This window comes from Ctenopharyngodon idella, chromosome 13, assembly GCF_019924925.1.
Source record: "Ctenopharyngodon idella isolate HZGC_01 chromosome 13, HZGC01, whole genome shotgun sequence".
Taxonomy (NCBI): Eukaryota; Metazoa; Chordata; class Actinopteri; order Cypriniformes; family Xenocyprididae; genus Ctenopharyngodon; species Ctenopharyngodon idella.
In genome coordinates, this window is record NC_067232.1 from 502,288 (window position 1) to 522,051 (window position 19,764).

At 40.1% G+C, this 19,764-nt stretch overlaps 1 protein-coding gene across 1 annotated transcript in view; it reads right to left on the reverse strand.

Moving 5' to 3' along the window:
- The window catches only part of LOC127524381 (spectrin alpha chain, non-erythrocytic 1-like), a 34,605-nt gene extending 15,806 nt beyond the window's left edge, over positions 1-18,799 (reverse strand). The window contains 23 exon segments of the mRNA XM_051915802.1: positions 23-221; positions 673-732; positions 1,193-1,341; positions 1,421-1,555; positions 1,667-1,759; positions 2,033-2,250; positions 2,388-2,510; positions 2,635-2,878; positions 3,691-3,872; positions 4,085-4,289; positions 4,384-4,539; positions 4,674-4,751; positions 4,850-4,960; positions 5,098-5,235; positions 5,343-5,444; positions 5,540-5,675; positions 5,788-5,942; positions 6,140-6,284; positions 6,592-6,872; positions 6,984-7,124; positions 7,554-7,679; positions 8,737-8,976; positions 18,652-18,799. Coding sequence (XP_051771762.1) covers positions 23-221; positions 673-732; positions 1,193-1,341; positions 1,421-1,555; positions 1,667-1,759; positions 2,033-2,250; positions 2,388-2,510; positions 2,635-2,878; positions 3,691-3,872; positions 4,085-4,289; positions 4,384-4,539; positions 4,674-4,751; positions 4,850-4,960; positions 5,098-5,235; positions 5,343-5,444; positions 5,540-5,675; positions 5,788-5,942; positions 6,140-6,284; positions 6,592-6,872; positions 6,984-7,124; positions 7,554-7,679; positions 8,737-8,973 — 3,414 coding nt within the window. The 5' untranslated portion in view covers positions 8,974-8,976; positions 18,652-18,799.
- Between the last annotated feature and the right edge of the window lie 965 nt (positions 18,800-19,764).

Here is a 19,764-nt window from a genome sequence, read left to right on the forward strand (position 1 = left end):
CAGAGGTGTAGGAAAAACATACCTTTTGGAAGTCATCAAACTTCTTCTGCAGCACTTCCACTTGCTCCAGGTCAGAGCCAACCTCCTCATTAGTAAGCGCTGACTCTTTCTCATTGATCCACTGCTGCAGTTCGTTCGCCTCACGGAAAAGCATGAACTTCTTGCAGCTCTTCTCCAGCATGTCCTTCCTCTTCTCTCCCAAGTCTTGCAGTGTACCATACCTGATAGAGAAGGAGAGAGAGATAAAGAGAGAAGTCAGAACCGTAAATGCAACTCTCACCTCAACACAGGGATTGGAAAAGGAATTTCCTCTAGGAGAGGAAATGAGGTGGAAACAGACAGGGGTTCAACTACTGACGAAATCTGCATAGTCAACCACTGAAAATGCAGAATGAAATCTAGACACCAATTCTACGAATGAAGAAAGCTCAGAATGACAAAATCCTCAGAAGAGATGTGAACTTCTATCCCTTGATGGAATAGAAGAGTTGAGGAGAAATGAGAATGATCTGATAGATAGAGAGATATATAATAGATAGGATAGAATGATAGAGGACATAAAGTGTGATAGAAATGCCAAAATGGATGAGAGGAATGAGGATGAGAGTTTTGCAACGATTGATCAAAGGCTTCTTTGATCAAAGGAATGATATTGGTTGGGCCCATACTCACAGTTCCTCCACCTGCTTCATGCGCACAGACACGCTGCACACCTCCTTGGTGACCACAGTCCTGCCACAGGGCAGGGCAAGCAGACACATGCAAGCATTCAAATTAAGAAGAAAGAAAGAAAACAAGAAAAAAAATAAAGGAAAAAGAGGAGTAATGAGGGGTCAGAAACATTATTAAGAGTTAGTTCTGAACAGATGCACTTTCTGAGATACAGGAAGAATAAAGCTGCAAAGATCTTAAGAGGCTTTGTGTTAAAAAGAAATGATTTTGTTGGAATGTAAGATGTGAGGTAGAAAAATAACTACAAATAAATGTTCACATTAGGGCTTTCAACTGATTAAAGTTGTTTAGTGAATTTATTCCTTTGAAGATTGGAGTAAAGGCTGTTGAAAATTCAGTCACCAGATCTTTTAGAAAATTTGGACATTGTACATTGACAGCCCTAATGCATATTAAACATACAGTGAGAAATCTGCCCACAATCATTTTATAAGATAACTGAAGGCAGAATGACTCTTACTGATTCTCAATCTGCTCCTGTCGCAGAGCGATGCTGCCCTGTTCATCTAGCAGATTCTCACGAGAGGAAGATTGAGTCGGGTCCAACTTCTTCACGTACGCCGCGGGAACAAAGCCCTGCCTGTCATTCACTTCCACTTTCCACCAGTCCTGAGGACAAGATTAATATATATCACTTGCATGAGTCTAAACTGTCATTTAGATCCAATTTGGCATGCCTATTAATCACCTTGTTGGTGCTGTTGAGCAGAGTGAGGATGTCGCCCTTCTTCATGGTGACCTCACGGGGACTCTTCTCCTGGTAGTCATACAGAGCAAGAACCAGCTCCTTACCGGTCTCATCATCAGTGGGGGCCACTTGTTGCTGTTGATGAAATCCATGAAAAAGGACCACATTTTCATTGACATGAAATGAACAAAGGTGCACATGTTATTTCCTGATGGTTAATGTAGTAGTGTTGCAATGTAGTCTTACTCTGCAGGCCTGAGCTTGTTCTTTTAAGGCCTGGATGCTGCTGCCATATGCACTCAGATCAGACATCAGTGCCTCATGCTTCTTCAGAAGAGCCTGTAAATGATAACAGTAAGATTTCAGAGTCTATCCAGTTTTTTTTGTTTGTTTTTTTAACATTAAACTGCAATGTGAGACACAACAAAGCAATTCATTTTAGTTCTGCCAGTTAAGCACTTTAAACATCTTATGTATGAGAGATGATATATGAAACGAACATCAGAACAGTAACTGAATTACTTTTTCCCCCTTACTTTGCATGTTTTGCTCAAATATGAGGTTATAACTAATTTGAGGCCTCTAAACCCAAAAGATTCCCGCCTTGTTTACCTCCGCAGAGTCCTCGTCTTTGCCATAGTCAGTGCTTCCTACAATGGGCTCCTTCTCTCTCATCCAGGACTCAGCCTCGTTGGCATCAGCGAAGTACTGCTGAGCCTGAAGGGAGTCCTCCAGATCCTGTCTACGCTGGGTTGCTTTTCCCTTTAGTCCGTCCCAGCGGTTGTGCAGCTCTTGGAGCTTAGCTTTTACATCCTCTGCTGCAAAGTGACCTAAAACGGCAGGAAAAAAGCTTTTTTATTTTCATAAATACAAATTTATTGTTTCTACACTGACTAAAGGTGTTAATTCTGAAACGATGCCTAACACAAAGTCAGTGTCTTATGAAAATGCTAGAATTAAATCCTACCCTCATCAATCATGGCCTCTCCCTTCTGAGTAACAGCCTTGATTCTGGGCTCATGACCAGAGATTTCTGCCTGCAGAGCCTGATGTTTCTTCAGAAGGTTCTGGACTCCAATAAGGTCTTTTCCTGAGAGGGTACAAGAAGATCATTGTTTTATGAATATCAACAGTTTATAGTTATTTTAGATAGCTTGTAGAATGCCAACTTCTTTTGACTAAGACCTCATTTCATGTAATTTAACTACACTGACCCCTGTTGGTGGAAGAAGCAATAGGTTCCTTCTCTCGGATCCAGGTCTCCTCATCTTCTACGTCCCTGAAAAGTTGCTGAAGGCGCAGAGAGTCTGAAAGCTTCTGTTTACGGGCGGCCATAGGCTCCTTTAGGGCCTCGTAGCGTGCAACAAGAGCCTCTTGTTTTTTGCGGATGTTATCAGCATCAAAATGGCCGGCCTCCTGGAACTGTCTGGCCTGGATGGTAATGCCATCAATACGGTCCTGTCAAGAGGAGAGAAACAAGCTGTCAGTTAAGATGAAAGAAGTTTAGATGTTTAGAAAAACTGCCAATTGTATAGATTCATACATGAAACAGTCTACATATGAAGAGTTCAGATGCAAAAGCCGGTAAATGACACCTCCGTCAAAAATTAGATAATGATATTGAGTGAACAGTAGTAGTAGACACATAGTAGACGTTCATCAAAAACTTTCGCTTCAAATCCGCTAAATCCCAGCGTCAGCCCATTCAGAAATACCAGTTCATTGGCAGAAACCGCTAAATGCCACTTTCCTTTGTCAGCAAGAGCCTCTAAGTCCAATCGGAAGACACAAATCGATTCATATAACTTCAAGATGAATGACAATGTGCGGCTTTTAATTTCCGAGCTGCAAATTTTTAACATGTTTTGCCCATCGTTACAGTGGCAATGACAGGATTTTGCAAGCAGCAAGTAAACACAACAGTGTTCTTTTTGTTGCTGTAAAACTGACAGAAACAGACGTTTTTCTTGTTGTCTTGCTGTCCAAAAAGGTGGACTTAGTGGTTTTTGCAAAAAAAGGACACATGGACTTGAAAAATTTGTCAAATACCAATGAATTGACTAAAGTGACATTTTTTAAAATACAGCATTTCAATAACTGACTAATAACCATTTCATTGTCATTAAAGTGAAATTACTGAATCTAAACATAGAAGCCTGATAAAAATGCTCATTTAAAAGAAAACATGTCAGACGGACTTAAGAGATTTTTGCATCTGAACACTTCATATCGTATATCAGTTACGTTTAAAATCGTTCAGACATTGTTACCTGGTGGGCAGCCACGTCAGCCTCCAGCAGAGCATGTTTCTTCTGAAGGTTCTGGACGCTGGTCAGGTCTTTTCCAAAGTCATCGGAGGCCAGGTGTCCCTCCACCTCATACAGCCACAGTTCGATGTCCTCTACATTACGATTGAACTGCTGCTGCTGGTTTGCTTCACGCAACTTAATCCCTACAAGGGTAAAAGGATGGGATATCATTAAAAAAAACTTCTTACTTGTGTTACATGTTTGCCACAATTTTGAACTAGAACCAAAAAAGTTAGTGTTTCATAACACACTGACAGAAGTAAATGAACAGTGGTTGTTGCATTAGATGTCAGTCAGATGGTCTCTTCCAGCAATTCTTGGCCACACTATATATACACTCTGAGCATATTCTCACCTTTGAGCTCAGTCGCTTCTAGAAGTTTCTTCCACTGAGAGCTGACCTCATCCATTCGGGTGGACACCTCGCTGGAGGCATAGTGTTTCCTATCAACCAGCTCCTGGCCTGACTTCTGCAGTGCATCAATGCGGCTCTGATTGGCAGAGAGCTCGGCCTCAAAGGCCTGGTGCTTCTGTACCTTCCCCTGCAGGTTGGATGGGTCCTAAAAAAGAAGGAACCGAGATGGGGAGAAAAAGAGGATGAGAGAAAGAAAGAAATACAGCAAAACAACTTGTAGTAGTTCTAGGACAACATACCTTGTAGGCCTCATCAGTGGCGGTCTTCATCTTCTCATTGATCCAGCTCTTGAGCTCATCAGAGTCTCGGAAGAACTGCTGCAGATGGAAAGAGTCCTCCAGGGCGGCACGGCGAAACTGAGCTCGCTCGTGAAGAGCGTTGCGTCTGCTCAGCAGCTGAAGTAGAAAAAAAAGGTGTTTAAATCATAGTATTACCTGTGAATCAGCACTTCTGTCAGCAATAATTGAGAGGAGGAAAGTGCTTGCGAGGGTGAAATGAAGGACGTTTGAGGGTGCTAATCTCCACTTACTGCATCTCTGCGGGTGGCCACATCCTCCTTGGCGTAATGATTGTTCTGGATCAGTTTGGTGGCAAATTCATCCAGGGCCTGTACATTTCAGTGCACAATTAAAAGGAAAACTGTAAGATTTGTAAAATAAATTGTACCAGGCCTTGAATTGTACATCAGACTGTGTGATTTCTTACAGTGATCTTCTCTTCCTGTGCACTGAGGGATTTCTCAAAGTCTTCGTGTTTCTTCAGAAGAGCTTCAACGCTGTCCAGAGAGTCACCTAGATCTTCATTCAGCAGGAAAGCCTTGGGAAAGACAGAATGAGACCTTTGCTCTCAGTTATAACCAAAACTAAATTTTTAAAACCAAATTTTTGTTATACGTTTGAGAGAAAGTCTGATCTTCACAATATAAGATGAATGGTTTCTACATAAATTCGTACCTCTTGTTTGCTCATCCAGTTGTCAACCTGCTCGGTGTCCCTGTAGAAGAGCTGCAGGTCCATGCACTGCTCATACTGCTGCCTGCGTAGCTCCCACAGCTCCAGAAGAGACACTTTTTCTTCAGAGAGTATGCCCAGCTACACCAACAAACACAAAATGGGAGTCATTCAGGTGCTCACTTTAGATTTACAAAGGCTTTAATGATGAGTTTGCAAATAGTCTACAAAACCGAGGTCAGACACACCTTTTCCTTGACTTCCTCGGAAGCATAATGCCCAGTGTTCAGGAGAGCTTGCCCAGCCTCGTCAGTAGATTTGAAACTGTCCTCATGAGCGTCAATCTCACCCTGATTTAAAGAAAGAGAGGCTGTAGATTCAATATTCAATCCAAACATAATTTCCCCATGTTGCTCTACTTGTTCAGATGTTCAAAGGATAATACCTTATGCTCCTGGTGGCGGTCGAGCAGGGCCTCAGCTCCAGCCACATCGTTGGCCAGCTCATCTGCATTGATCAGAGCCTTCATCTCTGTCACCCAGCTGGTCAGATCACGGAAATCTGCAGTGAAGCGCTGCAGCCTAGAAACAAAACAAAAACCACAAGGTCACAAGCTAGCACTGTGTAAACAGAGCTTAACACTAAAATCTCAATTTGAAGCGATCAAAAGCAGAAAGGTGTGTTTTAACCCACCTGTAGGAGTCATTGAGCCGAGCATGTCGCTCAGCTGCCAGGGTACGGATTTGTTCCCAGTTGGTAATGAGTTCGTCTCTTTTCAGGTGGATCTGAGAGGCGTTCTGGGGGTGTGTCTGCTGCAGACGGTCTGCCTCGCCGCCAAGAGTGTTTACCTGAAGACAGGACAGCATGTTTATATCATACACAAAGAATGATTGCACATTGCTTAAACATAGGTGTATAACAGAACGTGCATTGAATGTACATAAACAAAACAATGAGAGAATAAATGTATAAATGTGACTGGGCAGGTCTGTATTGAGGAATTGAAGGAAAAAAAAAAAAAGTGTGTGGATATGCTAAGACTGACCTTATCCTCCAAGGCTGCCAAGTCTCTTTCTAGCCCCTCGTGTTTCCGGAGCAGGGCTTGAACGCTGGCGAGGTCACGACCAAAATCATCAGACGCCATCAGCTGCTCCTTCTCCTTAATCCAGCTGATTGTCTCATCCACATCCCTGTAGGCCAGAACAGAAAATTTCAGTAACTAAAGATTACATCAGGAAAGCCCAAAGAAAGATTCATACAATACAGCTGAATACTGTAAAAATGTCTTGAAAAATACCAATAAAGATAACTTTAAAAGATATCTATATTAGCATCCACTCCAAAGCATAGTAACATTCCGTTTACTATAAAGCATGTGCTGCATTTACTATGCCCTTTAAATGTTTAAACTGACTGCCAATGTTTTTATCGTTCTGAAATTGAAAAATAATTAAAACTTTACAGTAATAGTTATCGTGTGCACAGTCCTTAACTTACCGGTTGAAACGCTGCACCTCAGCAGCTCCAAACAGCTTGCCCTGCCTCTGCTGAGCCAAGCCCTTCAGCCTCTGCCAGGCAGCATTCACCTCCTCCTGCTTCTTCAGGATGAGCTCGGCCTCTGGGTGGTTCTCCTGGGTTAGCTTACCGGCTGCTTGGTTCACCTCGTTCACACGCTCCTCGTGGGCTGCCAGGTCTGTCTGGAACTCCTCAAACTTCTTCTGTAGAACTTCCACATGCTCCAGGTCCTGCCCAAGCTCCTCTGAGGTGGCAATTGCTTCCTGCAAGAAAGTTTTGTCAGTGTGTGTTCAAATATCTTGGGTGAAATTATTTTTCAGAATTGACCAAACATGCCTATAGCACAATATATGAAGTCTACAATAATTTTTCACCTTGTCACTGATCCAGTCCAGAGCATCCTCGCACTCACGGAGATACTGCACCAATTTCTGGGCCTGCAGGAGACGGACTCCCTTCTCTTTAGTCTTCTGCAGCAGCAGGTCCCACAGACGGTGAAGCTCCTCTAGACGGGTCTGAGTTTAAAATGGGGACAAAGATAGACGGTTAGGATCAAAACAAAATGCTCTCCTTGTCGCACACAAACAAAGTTTTTCTAGGACAGCTCAGTTAAAGTCTATAAATGTCATTTTCTGAAATATAAAGTCAGCTTGGAGTGTAATAGAAAGGCTGAAAAAAGGCTGACAGAACACTGCACGCGGTTCTTTCAAGGGACATGCACTGTAAAAAGTAGTAGAAGAAATTAAAATGAAACATGTTTCACTGCACTCAAGTACCTACTTGAATAAAAGAGCCATAATTGACACTTTTTACTATTGGTCGCTGAGAGGTCCGGTAAGGCGTAAAAGACTGATCCATATAAAATTATGTTAAAAATCTATAAATTGCACTTTTCACCGTTATGGAAATCTAACATGTGGTATTAAAAAGAAAGAGTCTCTTACTCGGATGGTTTCAGATGCAAAGTGGCTCTCAGATATCATCAGGTTGCCAGTCTCGTCCAGTTTGATGATGGCCCCAGCATTAGCCTGCACCTCTGCCTCAAAGGCTTGATGTTTTTGGAGCTTTCCCTAAGAGATGGAAAACAGAAAGCTCTGTGAGAAGAAAATAATGGTAAACAATGTATATTGTGAAAATGCATTTCTTTAGAGAACTTTGCAAGTAATTTCAACCAACTGCATAATTATCTGCATATGTCACAACATAAACCTTGTGATCAAAGTCATTGTATGCATGTTCAATATATTCAAGCTATTATAATCTGATAACTCTACACAGACTGTTGATTACAGCAGACACCCAGTCAAGGAATTTACAACTTAAGGGTGGAGTCACTTCAGGAACAGAGGTGATAACACATTTTAGTACTTTATTTTTTAATTGTTTCCCCGAGTGACTTACATGGTGTTCACACGAGTAGAGGAGTCATTTTAGAAACTTCTAATGCCCTGTTTCCACCTGGTATTAAGACGCGTTTTGGTCGATCGGATCACAAATGGACGAGGGAGACACATACCATTTACACCTGGTATTTTGTCCACTTTCAACCACTTCTGTCCTGATTTCTTCGTGGGGAGGGTCTATGGGCGGGTAAATGTATGGGTTTTTTCAGATCTTTCGATCTAATCGACAAAATAAGAAAGCAGTTTACATATGAGCATGCCCATGATAACGGAAAAACATACGGAGTGCAGCAGGAGTGCTTTCGTTTCTGCTCTAACACCTGCAAGGCCGGCCAAAAGCGGTGAGTGCGTGTTAGAAATAAGGAATGATGAGAGAACATTGTGCTTGGTACATTTTTTGTCTTCATACCAAACTTGAGTCTTTAGCCGAAAAAGATTAAATCCCGTCTGGCTAGTGCTTTCCATAATGTTTACGAATTAGGTCAGTAGGTGGAAAATAGGCAGACTTTTGTGTCTGTTCAAACACATTTGACCACATGAGCGTTTACACAGCAACACTGGTCGAATGTGTTTTTGGCTACCTCTGGAAGCGGTCGAAAGTGGACAAGCTCAATTTTTTACTCCCCGTTTACACCTGTATTTAGCGTTGTCCACTTGTGATCCGATCAACCAAAACACATCTTAATACCAGGTGTTAACAGGGCCTAAATTGCTTTTCTCTCACCTGTAGGTTACTAGGGTCCTTGTAGTTCTCATCAGAAGCAATCTGTAGCTTCTCTTGGATCCATTTCTCAAGCTCATCTGCATCTCGACGGAAGAACTGGAACCGGTACGAGTCTTCGAGTTTCTGTCTGCGCACAGTAGACAGCTCCTTGAAGCGACGGTACCGGTCCAGAACCTGCTGTCGGCGCTCCTGGATGTCCTCAGCCGACTCCAGAACTTTGACTCCACTGACATCCATTTTCTAAAAGAGGGCAAAGACTTTGTTAATAAACGCATCTCCTAATGCCAAACGTCAATGCCAAATGTCCTTTCACATGAATTTGGGCTTAAGCAAAAAATCTGAATACATTTTTGAAGAACCTCAGTGTGGCTTCCTGATCAGAAAGGAACAAGAGTACAGCAAGAGCGTTCTCTAAAAGTAAATGGGAATAACTTCCAGGTATAAGCAAAAAAGGACCACTTAAAAAAAAAAAAAAAAAAAAAAAGATTTCACTATAACATTATAACAATGTTTTCATTAAAACTATATTTATGCAAATTAATAAAAAATTACACCACTAAGTCTGTGTGAAACAAACATTCACTCGAGGGATGTACCTAAAACCAAGCGGACATTTTATGAGTTAAAAGACACAACTCTCCCCAGCAACGACCAACAGCTGAGCACATGGGGGGCCAGGCGGACATTCCTCACGCTTCTGAGCAAACCGGCACAAAGAGAGTGCTGCCATCAGCCCCCGCTGACTCTGAACACAACCCCCACCAATCCAAAGCCCAATCCAACTGCATCTGTCCCATACTGTCAGTAGGGAGGGGGCGGTGTGATTTCAGCTGTATTTGAGGGTGGAGGGGATGTCAGTGTCCAGAATGACTGAACCAAAGGGCAGGAAAATATGGGTCACACCCAGCAAATGTCTCTAGCTTTTTTCTACCAATAGCATGACGTTGGCTGATCTAGAACCGTTCCAAATGTTTCCACTGCAGAAAATGCAGCTCTGGGCCAGAGAAACTGCTCCACATCAGCCCGCAAATCTGCTGTTCTAGAACCAGGAACCGTTAATGTCAGAGGTCGAGGGTGGTGAAATATTCTCAACAGCAGCTCATTCTGATGTGAAACAAAACTAGGCTGCTGTTGACACTGGAAACACTGGACAATATGTTCTCAAAAATCTCTATACTCATAAAGACAATGATGTGTCATGTTTATTTGTAATTAGTTAATATAATGACAAAAGCTGTTAGGTCATTGGAATTGAGTGCTGATTTTCAGAGAGGTTCAGACTGACTGTATTTCTGGGAATGCAGGGTTTGCTGTCGATCCATTTCAGAAGAGTTCAAAGTGATAAAAAGCTAACCGAGGACAAAGAGTAGAAGAATTCACTTTACACACAGGTGTGAACATCTGGAGTCATTCCACACTGATGTGTGAACAACTAAACATTCTTTATCCGTTTCAGTAATAGCACGGCTATATATTAATCCTTTCTGAGTGTTTCTTTCTTTATTTATTCAATTATTTTAAGTCTAAATGCTATTTTCATGGCAAGAACATTATCATTTAAAATACAATAAACAACCTCTTAAGGCTGGAATACACAACACCACTTAAAACCGGAACAGATTTTAACAGACTAGGCATTATACATTTGCCGACTTTGTAAATTGTTACATAGAAAATGACGTGCATATACGTGCTGTCAGAATGTGTGTAGTGACGTCACCACTCAGGGATTGGTCACTTGTCCCTTGTCTGGCTGCCAGTTTCTCTGTAGATGACCAAGCGCACTATTTAGGCAAACTTATCGCAAGTTAATAATAAAATTAAAAGGAATATCTGATCATTCTTAATAACGTGGTCGCCATTTACATCGTCTGTAAACTCTTGCGTTACCACAGAAACGACTGACGCATTTGTATTACATTCCAAAGAGCTCTGTTATCAGCCCTTACAGTGGAAAATGAGACCATATCCGTACCGGCTGGGCCGGATTGGCACGGAATGAATGGTTAGGCAATCAGAACGGTTTGGCCCGACATTGGAAAAGCAGCTATCACTCAAAATATCAAACCTGTTTTATATCCTCCAATTGGATGGAATCAAAGTCTGAAGCTAAAAAAAAAAAAAAAGTCTTTTAAAAAGCAATTTTCTGTGAAATCTGTCAATTCCAACTGCCCAAAATCTTTAGACGGTGATGACTTTCGGCAAATAGCGTTAGCTCATCCAGAGTGTAAATTGGGGCAAAAATCTGTGCAAAAGTCATGTAGTGCATTCCAGCATTTACAAGACTATAAAAGCTTAAATATTTGACAGAAGTTGTAAAACTTTTCCTTTTTATTCTACTTAAACATAAATTAAAGAACTTTCTGTATAAAATCTTTCCTTTCTGTGAAGAAAAAAAAAAAGCTTAATTCAAATTCTAAATTCGACAATAGGATTGTAGTGTAACTGCATGTGGATGTTGTCAGCCATCACATGCTAAGATCATCTGAGGGTTGTGTGCTCCATTTTCTGAAGTGAATCCATTATAGGATGTGTTTGGGGAGGGTGCAGGCTAATGCAAGGCCAGAGAAACTAACAAAACAGCATTTTAAACAATGTGAAGAGTGGCCAGACTCTGGAGTCAGCAATGTAATGCACTGTCAGCCTGGATCAATATAGTCTTTTGTTATGCTGGCCAGAACTGCCATCTTTTTTTTTTTTATATAACCCCCCAAATGAGCAAAAAAAGGAGAAGATAGTGGAATGGGGGCCCAAATGGGAGGGGAGAGAAGATGGCGGTCATAATGGTAAATACGAAAGAGACGTGAACGGCAAAGGTTTATTTTGATAATTAACCGCAGGAGATCAGCCCAATCAGTGGCTGCCATGTACAAAACATCTGCTTGATATAATGACCGGAGATAGAAAAGCGAAAGCAGATAAGGAAGTGATTAGCTAATGGCTGATCCATTAGTGAGGTCCTTGACTCAATCATAACTTCTCATAACACATAAACCCATCCAGAAGAGAAATGTGATGAACGACTCACAATCTAATGCACAGCTTGCACTTTACTGTGGAAACATTTTGTTTTTGTCCAGATCAGCTGGATGCGTGCCGCCCTTCCCCCTCCCAGCCTCTCCCAAAACGATCCCATCTCAATGTCCGCTCAGATCAGACACAGGATTACGACCAGCTCAGCCTGGTTTCAGTCTGACAGCTCTGTGGGGATCTATACGGTTAAATTAAGCCGGCAAATGTGCATGGGAAAAAACGCAATAGGCCACACCCATGTGCGGATCAAAAGTCAACAGACATGTACACTCAACCCGTGATATGTCTTTAAAAACCATGCAATCTCAGTATCCAAGTTGTGACATTATTTTCAAAATACTTAAGCATGAAATAAGAGTTACAAAGTTAAATGCACAAAAACATTTATTAAAAACTCACTGTGATACAAAGCTCCGCGTTCACGAGAGCCTCACTGCAGTCCAGCTGTAGCAACAGATAGCGCCTCTAAATGCGACTGCGTACAAGTGATAACACAAACTCACACGTCCCTCTCCCTCCCCGATCCTCTCTATCATTTGTCTTAGTCTGTTGCTTCTGAATCCAAATGAATACGGCAGACCAGCAGCACTCTGGAATGTTCCCCTCTTATTCCCATGCGCTCGTTCATTGAGCAGTGAGCACAGCTCTTCAGTAACTGCCTCTCACATTCCCAACACATGATGACACAGGCAAAGTCCAACCTCTCGCCCTCCTGCAATACAGTGGCCATTTATGATTTATGAACAGGCAACCATTATAAGAGCTTTAGACATGTTGAAAACCATTTCATGTTCTTGAGGTTTGTGTAATAAAAACAACCATCTTTGCTGTTGTACAACCATTATGGTCAGAACCACAACGCCACAAACCAAAAAAGGGAAGTATGAGCAGCCAATGGAATTAAAAAAAAAAAGATTTTAGAAATGCACAATATATGTATTTACAATATTTTGGGATCACTTTGGTTATGAATATTAGTGATTTTTAAAAAATGTATTGGTTTTAGTGCTGTCACAATACTGGAATTCTGATATATCATCTTGAAAAATATCGATATTCATTAGCATTTCTCATCTCATAATTTTTGTCCATTCATTGAAATTCTTGGCAATCAATATTTTAAGCTTCAAAAAGTACATGACACATTGTAAAAGTAATCCATATGAATCTAGCAATTTAATCTAAGCCTTCTGAAGAGACATGGTCGTTTATATGATGAACAGATTTTAATTTAGGCTTTTATTCACATATAAATGAGTAATGACATATAATATAATGAGTCAGCATTCTGACGTAGAACCTGGAAGCGCTGAACATAAACAGTACAGGAGAATGACAACGAAGAGAAGATATTGTTAAATAAAGTCGTTATTTTTGTTTTGTTTTTGCGCACAAAAAGCATTCTCGTCGCTTCATAAAATTAAGGTTTAACCACTGCAGTCACGTTGACTATTTTAACGATGTTTTTAGTACCTTTCTGGACCTTGAAAGCGGTGGTTAAATTGCTGTCTATGGAGGAGTCAGACAGCTCTCGGATTTCATCAAAAATATCTTAATTTGTGTTTTCCGAAGATGAACAAAGGTCTTACGGGTGTGGAACGACAATGAGGGTGAGTAATGACAGAATTTTCATTTTTGGGTGAACTAACCCTTTAACATCAGTGCATCTCCTAACTAAATGTTTGCAGCCTTCAAGATCCTTTTTGACCATTTAAGGATATTCCCACTCCACCCAGACAATCAGGACTCTCTAATAGCGACAAGGCCCCTATTCGCACTCTCCTGACAATGAGGTTGTCCTCTGATAGACATTCTTAAGATTCTCTCAGAGAAGAGATTGGATATTAATAACCACAAGCCTGAAGGTGACACAGATTTCCAAAGCAGTATCCAGAAAACAGTGATGGTGAGTGAGACTGAACTATTAATCAGGTAAAACTAGAACACCAAAGTGAGTCAAGCATAAGGTTACACTGCTAAGACAACAAGATTCTTATCAGATCACAAGGTGACAGAAAAAAAAAAAATGCAGTGATGTAATAAGACACCCATTTCCTCAAGCATTCATTTTTCATAACATGGATGGATCCCATACTCGAAACATCAGTGTTCAGCAAGAGTGAAGCACTTATCATTAAACGCACTCCCACTATCAAGCTGGGAATATGGAGAACTAAGTGAGGTCACGCTGAAAGCCTGGAAGTTTCTATGGTAACACATCTGTATCTGAGGGGCGCTGACATCTGAATGGGAGGATGCAGGCCTAAGGAATTCAGAGGAAACGGGTGGGATGTCTCTAAGGATTTAGCTTGGCTAATAGTAAGTGTTCGAAGAGTCCAAAAAGCTGAAATAAAAGCAGTTTTGCATGGATATAGAGAGATGCCCGTATTATTTAAAGGGTTAGTTCACCAAAAAAATTAAATTTCTGTCATTAATTACTCACCCTCATGTCATTCCAAACCTGTAAGACCTTGTGCACAAAAAGTATTCTCATTGCTTCATACCGCTGTAGTCACATGGACTATTTTAACGATGTCTTTAATATCTTTCTGGGTCTTCCAATTTGTTATGAAGTTGCTGTGTATAGGGAGATCAGAAAGCTCTCGGATTTCATCAAAAACATCTTAATTTGTGTTCCGAAGATGAACAAAGGTCTTACTTATTTGGAACGACATGAGGGTGAGTAATTAATGACAGAAATTTCATTTTTTGGGTGAACTAGCCCTTTAAATAATATGGGTATCTCTGTGTATCTCCATGCAAAACTGCTATTATTTCAGCTTTTTGGATTCTTCGAAACAGTTACTATTAGCCAAACTAAATCCTTGGAAACATCCCACACGTTTCCTCTAAATTCCTTAGGCCTGAATCCTGTTAACTCATTTCAAAAAGGCTACTTTATTGATTGAGATCTGAAAGCTCCATGAACCCAGAGAATGAAGATGCACTCAAATTGAGCCCACCCTAAGCATGCAATATTTATGATTATAGATAATATTTATGAATATATTGAGCTGCAGGAAAAAAAAAGGTACACTGCAGCCTTTCATCACAGCTGCCAGGGATCAAAACATCACACGCAGGCGGATTTCATGAGATTTAATCCGTGCCAGCATGTCAACTAGGCTAAATCATGCAGAACACACCCACGCAAACCATGCAACAAACAAACAAAACCTGAAATAAATCAGCACTTCCATGCATTAAATGTAAAAATGCACCCACAGACCTTACAAATTCATAATATCCTATCCTGTTACTTACTTTAAGCCCAGGTACTATATGCAATGATGTTTCTTAAGATGAAGATGGGTGCATGAGTACGCAGAAAACAAAAGCTCACTTTCACTGCATTTGTCTAACCATCTCCTCTCCTCTCGCTGCAGTGCTGACAAAAGCATCAGCGCTGCAGTGACGGGCCTGTGTGGGGAGACAGCCAAGGTACAGCCCAGCCTATGCGTCTCACTTTTTAAGAGAATAAGGAAAAAAACGCTTACTTTCTTCCTTCCTACACTGACAATGCAAACACTTTCAGTTTATTTTCTCATGGCTACTACACAGCAAATCAGGGCAGAACACAAAAGACACCAACACAATCTCAAGGCAATTCGTAACTATTTTACATTTTGCCAAATTAGTGGCTCGTATGAATTCGTATAATCTCATTCGTACATTTTCATATAACCTGCTTACGGTCCTGTGACAGGTATGACTGGGTGGGGTTAGGGGTGGACCTTCATGTTTACTTTTTCCTAATAATCATACGTTTTCAAATTCATATGAAATTGCCATAAAATAGTTACGTTTTCCTGTGAGATCAGGTTGGAGATGCAAACTTGCGTATTTTTACCTTCAGTTTGGGTTTAAGAAACTTGGACATGGTAACAGATGTCTCAGGGGTGGGCTACAAGGCCTAATGTAAAACAACATTATTGGTTAAACATTTAGATTGGTTAGGCTAATAAAAATGGAACTGGGAAAATGCACATGAACCATTTAATATATTGTGAAATCACTGGTTATGTGAGCCAAAGTAGAGCATGCAGTATTATAGCAGCTCATGCAATGCAATAACACATCACAGACCACAGGAAAGTGGCCATTTGATACATATCAAAGTGACAACATAGACATGAATACGAAATAAGGGTGTCCCTTAGAGCTTTAGAACACTTCAGGTTTGTGTTACACCAGGATGCAACCTGAAACCAGAACAATGGCACAACACACAGCCTTTGGTCTGCTTTCTATCATGTACAGCCTTAAAATACACCATCCTAAGCCAACGATGTTTAAATGTGCACCAATAATGTGATTATTTCCAATAACCAGAGTAAGGACTTAATCGAGGAAGTTGTTTACACGAGCAAACCTTTTCACTCTCGTTTACATGCAATTTTTATTATTCTGATTACTCTCCAAGAATTGTGGTTATTTTTACCACCATTATTCACATACTGGCCAAGCTCTTCCAGCACACAGATTTGTTCGCCAGTTCTTTGGTATCTAGCCTCAGTCATTTTTTTCGGTGACGCACCTAAAAATGTCTCCATTTCAATGTTTTCGACCATCAGAATCTTGACGTGCAACATTTGCAACATGACTTCGGTTTCTTCAGCACCCCAAAAATGCACATGCGCACTTTGGTCAGAGTGGAATAAACGTGATTAAAGTGTTTACATGCCTGATTAAAATACGGCACGTTTTACTCCAATTATGGTTGCTACAATTATGAGCGTAATCACATCAATTTGATTCGATCAGTCGAAGTATAATCTCATTATAATTACATTATGAGGGTGCATGTAAACATAGTCAGTGACTGGTCACTTAGTAATAATCTGCATCATTATGGACACAAAGCTGCTATGAATTTAATAATCAAGTATTTTTTCCAGTGGCACTCTAATGACCTGCTCAAAATCTCTCTCTAATAGTCATAAGGAAATGCAAAAATATTCAGGACTGGTTTAACGTCTCTAAAATATGGAGGTGTCAAACAACTGTTTACCTCATTTATTTTCAAAAACAGAAATTCTAAAGCATCCACAGACAAAGTATGGGACCCTGACACTTGGGAGAGGACAACTAAAATAGTTACACAGCTGCACTTGCAAATGCAACGCGTCCCAGAGGACACCCCCACCCACCCTTACGTAGACCCTGCATGTTATGAGTTACGTTATGAGACAGGAGACCACACCCTTTGAAAGATTCTCAACAATTTCAACATGCATGCCATCAGCCTTTGAGGAAACAGGATGGGGAGTACAATGAACACTGTTATTTTTTTCTACTGGACTGTCTACACTGTTAAAAGTGCTAAATTCCAGACGCCGACAGGCAGTGCAAGATTATTTCATAATGCGTAATTTCACTAAGGCACCAGGTCTGAAAATAGAAAATAGGCCTCAAGTGCTGATTAAGTGCAACTAAAAACCTGACTTGAAAAGTCATATTATTGGTGGAGATTGACCGATATATGACAATTTTTAGATAACCATTACACCAAAATCATTACACCAAAACAACCAATAACCAAATATCAGTTCAAAAAAATACAGATCAAACCAATCATCAGTCTATCTCTACATATTATAATGAATAAAGGGCCCAGTGTGAAACTATGAATGTTGTACAGTTTATAAGCAATGCATGCTAATGTCTGAACACAAAAACATTCATCCTTTTGGCTTCAGGGGCTTTTTCATTTGCGCAGCAGGGCTGTTGGCATATCAGCAGTTGGCGTGCATATTAAGTCAGTGTTTCAACCATAAAAGTCTATGAGTTCAAAAAGCAACGGTACAAATCGTTAAAACCTTGCAGGCGTGTTCAGAGGTTGAAATATTTTTCCAAACACTTTGCATAAGACAATGAAGTACAGAATTTAATATACTGACAATATATTAATATATTTGCCTGCTTATATGCATTCACACGGTTTAGCCAGATAAGTGCAATTTTAAAATATCTGACTTTACTTCTAAGAGTTTATATAGCATAATTTAGTTTATTAATAATAATAATTCAAACATTGTTATTATTAGCTGTTTGCCAACATTCACATTTTTATAGAAAATTAACCATCATCTACTCAAAAACACACAGCTATGGATAAGTATGCAGCTGTGTTTATAATAAACACTGTTCATGTAAGAAGACCATCAGAAAATAATAAAAGCCAAGCAAAAGCCCAGGCCTCATTTCAAAGCATTAATCCAATGACAGACCGAGAAAGAAACAGGCGCTGGGCGGATCCTCTATAGCCTGAATGTATATGTCTATACATTTACGCTAACCCAATGAAAATATACAAATTGCGTGTTCTGTATCGGTAGAACAAGGTACTTCGTCGAAATTAATGTCTTTGTTTGGAAGAGCGTTTGGAATTGGAGGAGATTGCTGGTTTCTGTACAAATGCCTTACATATAAACCTAATTAATATAATTAAATCAGGTTTTTATTTAATAATTTAAAACGTCCCTACATAGTCCTATAGATTTAAACGAATCTTGCTGCACATTGTACTGTATTCGTGTAAAATGTTTAATTTATAATCTAGCCGTGAATATAGGTTAGCTCTGCAGCTAACGACTGCATTTAGGCAGGGCAATGAAAGATTGTCTGAGAAAACGTATTTAACTCGTGATGTTCGCACAACAATGTAATAACTGTATATTTACAGCACAATGAGAGAATTGTGCTGTTCTATATAACATTAAACAGATGAAAATGGTCGCTGAAACGCCCAGCACGGCCCGCAGCATAGCAAACGCGACATAAACCAAACCATTATTTTAGTTTACAATAAAACGTCCTGGAATTGTGCGTTGTTTATAAAAATGCACAATTTTACAACTGAAATTTTGTGTATTAGCCTACCTTGCTGGAGGATTTGCTGTTTTTCTGAGACTGGGTGGCAACGGGTGGCGACCTCAACGAATGAAATAGCAGCGTAGACCGAGCGATCGTACTTGACGAGCTGTGCGAGACAGTGACATCATGCACTGCAGCAACTAGCCGAACGCTGACGGAAAATGCCGAAGCCCCATAGTGCTCCCCTTCCAGTCTGATTAGATACAATTTAAAATTTTCAAAGCCCTGTGTTCTATATTAAACAAAATACACATGTATAATAAATTTATATTTTATAGTCATAGATATGACAGATATAAAAGTTGATTTTTTTTTTCTGAAAGTCAGGTTTGCATATCTGATCAATGTCATTTGGTGAATTTCCTGACTGTAATTAATTTAATTGATTATGCATCTTTTTTTAATTCCTGGCACTGCAGTACTGCAGTACTGGTCTGGAAAATGCTGCCATAATAAATTTGGTCTATGGTTTCTGCTGTATCACAGTGCCTTGGCACATCAATAAAATTTGTGAGAAATGGCTATAAATAAAACAAGGACAACAATCAAAAAAATCCAAGATCCATTAGTTTCTGAGGCAAAACAGCTATGTATTTGGTCAGAAGTGAGGACAGATGACAGTTTTCTTTCCTGTCTAAAGAACAATGTTCAAGTAGAACCTCATGGAAGCGAGTAGCTACTATCGGTATTAAAGGAGAAAATTTTGTCAATATAATTATATTTCAAGGAGGAAAACAGAGAACAACATTCAAAAGAGCCAGAAATATCATAAAGAAGGTTTTGGTAGAGGCAAGGAGTGCTTTGGCTTGTAAAAAGAAATTGTAATGACACACAATCATTAAGAATACATGTTTGAAATTAAATTCAACCTCTTTTTTCAAAGGCCTATTCAAACAGAATCTTTTGCAACCTTATAAATTGCAAATCGCTCAAGTCTTCCTGTAAAGTCGTTCAAGGTGGTGCCCGGTTTCTTTCAAGGCCCAATTTTGCCTATTGTTTTGGAGACAAATGCTGTTTAACAGTCATTCTTGGACCAATTGTTTCTAAAAAGGCTTTTTAAGCATGTTAATGTCATGAATATGTGTGAAACTAGAGGGAGGGTACAGAGAATTTAGCAAG